This window comes from Rhinolophus hipposideros, assembly GCF_964194185.1.
Source record: "Rhinolophus hipposideros genome assembly, chromosome: 6".
Taxonomy (NCBI): domain Eukaryota; kingdom Metazoa; phylum Chordata; class Mammalia; order Chiroptera; family Rhinolophidae; genus Rhinolophus; species Rhinolophus hipposideros.
In genome coordinates this window covers 101,226,816-101,233,005 of record NC_138052.1, presented here as the reverse complement: position 1 = coordinate 101,233,005, position 6,190 = coordinate 101,226,816, and the positions used below count along the sequence as shown (strand labels likewise).

The 6,190-nt window shown below is 54.2% G+C and overlaps 1 protein-coding gene across 2 annotated transcripts in view; it reads left to right on the top strand.

Moving 5' to 3' along the window:
- The window catches only part of THAP4 (THAP domain containing 4), a 48,620-nt gene that overhangs the window by 604 nt on the left and 41,826 nt on the right, over positions 1 to 6,190 (top strand). The window contains exons 1-2 of one of the 2 annotated variants that reach the window (XM_081052439.1): positions 1,042 to 1,114; positions 1,829 to 2,943. In XM_081052439.1, coding sequence (XP_080908565.1) covers positions 2,154 to 2,943 — 790 coding nt within the window. In that variant the 5' untranslated portion in view covers positions 1,042 to 1,114; positions 1,829 to 2,153. Of the gene's footprint in view, positions 1 to 1,041; positions 1,115 to 1,828; positions 2,944 to 6,190 lie in introns of those variants that run through there. The other variant, XM_081052438.1, reaches the window with a different exon arrangement.

Sequence of the window (6,190 nt, the reverse complement as noted above, 5' to 3'; positions counted from 1 at the left end):
CTGGCCGCCCGCACGGCCCGCCGGCCACGCCCCCGCCCGGCCCGGCGCCGGGGAAACTGAGGCGGCGCGGCCCGGCCCCTGGAGGCATTTTCCGCGCCGGGCCTCGGGGCCGGTCCAGCCGGGGAGTCAGCGCGGGGCGCTGTGTGACCTTGGCCTGGCCGCCGTCTCTGGGCCGGACGCCTCGGCCACCGCGGCCAGCGGCGGCCCCCCGACGGCCACCGGCCTCGCCCGGTGACGGCCCTCAGCTCCGCGGCGCCCCCCCCGCGGCCGCCCGCGCCCCCTCCGGCCTCCACGCCCTCGCCTGCCCACCCGCGGCCTCCCCGGGCTCCATTGATTCGAGCTGTTGCAGCCGATTGCCAGTTGTTGTCGGCGTTAGGTGCGACTTGCCTCCTCTTCCGAGCGCGGCGAGGGCTGCGTGGATCGCTGCCGTCAGAAACGTGGCGGAGCGAGTGCGCCCCGAGCCTCGTGGGTGACGCGCCCCCGGCGCGGCGTGGCTGCGAGGGGCCTGGCTGTCCCGGGGGGCGCGGGTCCCGGGGGAGGCCCCGACGCCGCCCGCCCGCAGCGGGGCGGCCGCTTCTCGGACGGGCTCGCCGAGGCCGGGGCGGCGCCCTCCGCCTCCCGGGTGGGCGCCCGCCCTGGGCCCGGCTTGCCTTCCCCGGCCCGGCCCGGAGGTGCTCAGGCGCTCGACTGCAGCCGGTGTCTGTCCTGTGGCGCGGTGTTGGTGTGCAGTCTCGGGAGACCTGAGCGACACTGGTTTTCCGTCTTACTGAAAGTTTGCGGCGGCCTGCGCTCGGTCCTACGCCGTTACAGTGTATCAAAAGAACGAGTAACGTTACATTGTTTCAGAGCAGCTCCTGTGCTTTCCTGAGTTTCCTTCAGAGCCTTCGGATCCCCAGAGTTTTGTTAACTGTTTTCGATATGGAGGCAAAACAGTGCGGAGAAGGCTGCTCTTGGCATCCACAGTGGTCTAGCGTGGTGCGGAGGCAGAGGACGTGGGAATTGGGGTCTGCGGGAAAAGGGCTCACGACACGCTCGGGAAGCTGAGAAGGCCGTGTTGTGTAGAACTCGCTGCGGAGCGAGTATCCGCCCCAGTCCTCGTCCACAGTGGCCTCAGGTGCTTAGATGACCTCCAGTGGGGCAAGTGGCCCCCACGTGCACAGTATGGTCGAGTTTTCTAAGTGTAGGTCTTGCTCTAATGAGAAGAAACGCTTAAGTGTCAGTATCTTCCAGAGGCTGGGAGCGGAAGTAAAGGAGGAACAGAGAGCTACACCTTTGCCTCTGACCTCTTGGAGACGCCCTCCCATCTTCAGCTGCTTGAGCCACAGCTGGGGCCCGGCGCCCTGCTGGGCGTCTGGGGTGCTCTTCTGGCCTCTGGTTCCATCTCTGCTGGCCGGCACCTGGTCTGGCTTCTAAATAGGAGGGCCACTTGTAGCACCCAACGTCTTGCATCCCAGGCACACCGGGAGGTTGGTCAGCTGTGAGCTTCTAGGAACTATTTCTGGGGGTCCTGAAGCCATCCTGTGCTCCCCCCGCCTGGCCCCCTGCACATTCTATCTCCCTGCTCATTGCAGCTTGGGAGGAGCTGTCTCCCTTCACTCCTGTGGGCCCCAGGACTGTACGCTCTTTAAGGGAAAACAATGTCCATCTTTCTCTTCCGGTAGTAACTTGCAAGCAAAAGGTGTTCCTTAAATCCTGACTCCATTTTTAAGTGGGCAAAGTCAATACAGGTTTGGGTGTTTACAAAAGTCTTGTTTTTCTTTAATAGTTGATCATTTTAGGGGGAGATGTGTAATTTTTTTTTCTAATTCCTTTGTCATTTTTCCTGCAGGTTCCCCCTAAAGGACTCGAAACGTCTGATCCAGTGGTTAAAGGCTGTTCAGAGGGATAACTGGACCCCCACAAAGTATTCTTTCCTCTGTAGTGAACATTTCACCAAAGACAGCTTCTCCAAAAGGCTAGAAGATCAGCACCGTCTGCTCAAGCCCACGGCCGTGCCCTCCATCTTTCACCTGACTGAGAAGAAGAGAGGGGCTGCAGGCCATGGCCGCACCAGGAGAAAGGACAGCAGAAAGGCCTCTGGGGGCCTAAGGGGACGTGCGAGTGAAGCAGACGGGAAGGGCACTGCAGGTTCCTCGTTCTCCAGTGACAACCCGATGGCAAAGCCAGAGTCCCATAAATCCAGGCGGGCCGCCCGTCAGGAGCGGGCGCGGCAGTCTCCGCAGGGACCTCCAGGCGACGCCCCGGCCACCACAGTGTCAGACAGCCAGGCAGCAGCAAGTGTACCTGCTGGCGATGCTGGCGATGACAGCGCCACCTCCCCCGATGGGGGCCTGGTGGATAAGAGTGGCATTTCCAAGGATGACTTTATACCCCCAGGGTCTGGGGCCTGCAAATTTATTGGCTCACTTCATTCGTACAGTTTCTCCTCCAGGCATACTCGAGAGAGGCCATCTGTCCCCCGAGAGCCTGTCGACCGGAAGAGGCTGAAGAAAGATGTGGAGCCCAGCTGCAGCGGGACCAGCCTGGGTCCCGAGAAGGGCCTGGCCCAGAGCCCCCCGAGGTCCTCACTGACTGCAACGCCTCAGAAACCCTCCCAGAGCCCCTCCGCCCCTCCGACAGACGTCACCCCAAAGCCAGCCGCTGAAGCCGTGCAGAGCGAGCACAGCGACGCCAGCCCCATGTCCATCAACGAGGTCATCCTGTCGGCATCGGGGGCCTGCAGACTCATCGACTCGCTGCATTCCTACTGCTTCTCCTCTCGCCAGAGCAAGAGCCAGGTGTGCTGCCTGCGCGAGCAGGTGGAGAAAAAGAACGGCGAGCTGAAGAGCTTGCGCCAGAGGGTCAGCCGCTCCGACAGCCAGGTGCGCAAGCTGCAGGAGAAGCTGGACGAGCTGCAGAAAGCCGGCACGTCCCGCTCGAGCAGCCTGCCGCCCCCCAGCCGTGGTCAGTACCCGAGCCTCGGTTCCCCACCTGTCCCTTAGGAGGGCTCAACACTGCCGGCCTCTGGCTGCAGCTGGGCCTGTGGAAGGAGCCCACACCACAGGGCAGTTGGCGCTCTGCAGCCCTGGGGTTGGTCACTGGGCTGGGAAAGCCAGAAGGCTCAGCGGTGCCCAACACTGGTTTTCTACTGGGACAGGGAAAGACAGCTTCTGGGGTGGACCTCCCACAAACAGAAATTCCAAATGGATTAGGAGCTAAGTGTAAAATAAAGTAGACGTAGTAAACTATCAAAAATGATGGGAGACTTAAAATCATGGGGAGGTTCTTTTCATTGGGGTTGTAATATCCTTGGAGTTAAATCATTCTGAATGTTCGTAATTTCTTTAAGATTTTAAATATCTCTTCAAATAGAATACATTTTCTTCATAAAAATTAAAGCACTACAGAATTACATAGGCTAAGAAGTGGCGAAAATTCCCTTTTTACCCGCCTCCCAACTTTATTTCTGTTGCTGTTAAAATTTGGTGTGCAGTCTTTTAGACTATTTTTTGCACTTTTCCATACTTATCTTGTGCCTCTACAAATAGGGTGGATATGTTTTGTATATGTTTATTAGCTATGTTTTGCTTTCGCCTCAATTTTACTGTTTAGTACTTGTAGAAATTGGTTTCTAGATGTTCTTCATGTATTGAGGATAGGCTCTTTTGCCTGTTACAGATACATGGAAAACTTTTTCCTGTTCATTGTCCATTTAATCTGGATCAATGTTTGTCGTTTCGAAGCTGTAATGAACACTTCAGGTGGGAAGAGGGTCTTGTGTGACCGGCTGTTCATGACTTCCTGGACGCCCCCAGGACAGCAACCATTAACAAAACCCGTCCTGAGTGTTTCCTGGGGAGGACCCCTGTAGTACTGGTGGGAATTACACACTGTATTCTCCTGCGCTTTTTAAGCTGTGTTTTTAGTCTCTCATACCTGACTTTTTGGTAACTTTTTTCTGTTCCTCTTGGTCACAGTCTTAAAGTTTGTCACTGTTACAGGTCTTTCCCCCGACAACCTGCTCTTCACTTCACTGATCACGTCTGCAGTGCTGTTTCTGCTTCATTAATCCTCACTTCTTTCTACTTTCTTCAGTTTTATTTTGTTGTGGTTCTGGCCCTGGTGGGAAATGCTTAGCTCGTTCATGTACATTTATATTTCCCGATACCTGCAGTTGGGGCTCAGTCTCCAATCCCTTTGGCCCCTCACCATGGATGTGCCACACGTTGCTCTAATTGCTCTTCATTTCTGGTTTCTGATTCAGTCCTGCTGCCCCCTTTCCCACAAGTTATTTAGAATGGTGTTGACCATTTTTCAAGTGGATAGATTGGAGTAGGGGGCTGATTAATTTGTATTTATTTTTAACTTTTATTGCTTTAAGGTCCGGTAATATGTTACATAAACATATCACTTAAAGAGACCTGCTTTTGAGACTCTTTTGAGATTTCACTGTGGCTTAAATCAGTCTGTTTCTGTGGGTACTTCATTGTGGTTTGAGAAGAATGTATCCTCTCTTGGAGTTGGTTACATTGTTCTGAATCTGGCTGAGGCTGGATCTGGCTTATTTGTATTAGTCAACAGGTCTGTTTCCTAACTCCTACATCCACTTCAGGTCTTGTTTTCCTTGTGCCTTTCTTCCAGTTGGCCCAGTTTTGCTTTATATTTCAAGACCCTGTTGTCAGAGGCGTAAGTGTCCTGATTGTTACCAGTGTGGAAAACCCTTTTGGTCCCACTTAACAGTCTTATTTCCTTATCTCCTATTTTCAACCTTTTATATCCCTTTATTTTGTAGTTGTATTTTAACTCAGTCTGAGAGCCTTCGTCTATAGAGTAATTTAATCCATTTACAATTGTGATTATTGATAAGCTGGAATTTGGGCCTGCCATTTTATGTCATTTTTAATTTAATAGGCTTTTTCTCATCCTATCCTAGTGGATGTCTTTCAGCTTTAAAAAACAACCCTTGACGCCTGTCTGTCCATAAATGCTGCTAGGTGATGACCTGTGCTCTGCCTTCCCAGCTCCTCACTTTCCAATCCCAGGGCGAAACCCTCTGGGATCTTAGTTCCATATTCTCCTTTTCCCCTCCAAGCAACCATAATTAGTTGTCAGTATACATTTTATTTTTGTTACTTTTTTTACCACTATTTATTGTATCCAGATTTTCACTCCTTCGAGGAAATATTTAATGATTTTTTGGAACTCACAGAACAGTAAAATGTTGGGCATTGAGTCTGAGATACTCCTTAGGTGTTGATGTCAGGGGTCAGCAGCGGACCTTTGAAAGGTGTGTGTGTGCCTGCAGTGTGGGGTGAGGTCACAGGTGTTTAAAGCTATGGAACTGAGTGAGGTTACCTGGAGAAACTGGCTGGAGAAGGGGCTGGGCCCAGTCAGGAGCAGGCCATGTTAGGAGACATGCAACCAAAAGGATCCAGGGAAGGAGACGGGGAAGCGGGAGCATGGGGCCACCAGGGAAGGCTGTTAGGCGGGAGGGCTGCTTGGCGGGGTGGGATACAGCTCTGATCAGAGTGGAGGAAAGATAGTTGGACTTGGCCACGTGGGGTCAGACTGTCGTCTCCTTGGAGGGGTGGGAATGCCGCTGGGCGGGGGACACAGCGATAAGGCACTTCGAGAGGTTTAGTTATGAAGTGGAAATGGAAAAGTGGACAGTAGGCCAAAGGGAGCATGGCTCCAAGGGACATTTTTATCTGTAAGGTGGAGACTAGCCAGCAGGTGTCTGCTGCAGCCTGGAGGGAGAGGAGAGGTGAGGAGAGGAGCGTGCTGGGCTGGGCTCCATGGCCAGGGGAGAGGCAAAGAGCAAGGGGCAGGTGCTGCCCAGGTGCTAATGACCTGTCTGTGCCTCTGCTGTGTCCTGGGGTGTGAGGCTGGTCCCGGCTGGGAGTGGAGGCGAAGCACGCAGGAGGCTAGGCCAGCGCGGTGGGAGGAGTGGGTGCCTGGCTCTGTGTCCAAGGCCTGCCCGGAGCGGCTGCCATGTTGTCTCTTTCTGACGTCTTCCTCAAAGTGTCTGCTCGCTTGATGTTCCCAGGCTGCTGTGAGTGCCTTCACCAGTTGGGATCTTCTGATCGTTCTGTAGGGTTTCTGTCGAAGGGACTGGACAAATGGTGATTCAGTCCGTTATCTGTAGCCAATCCCTTTATGTTTAGACAGATTACCTGGCACGGAGCCCTGGGCCGCTGGGGTTCCAAGCTCG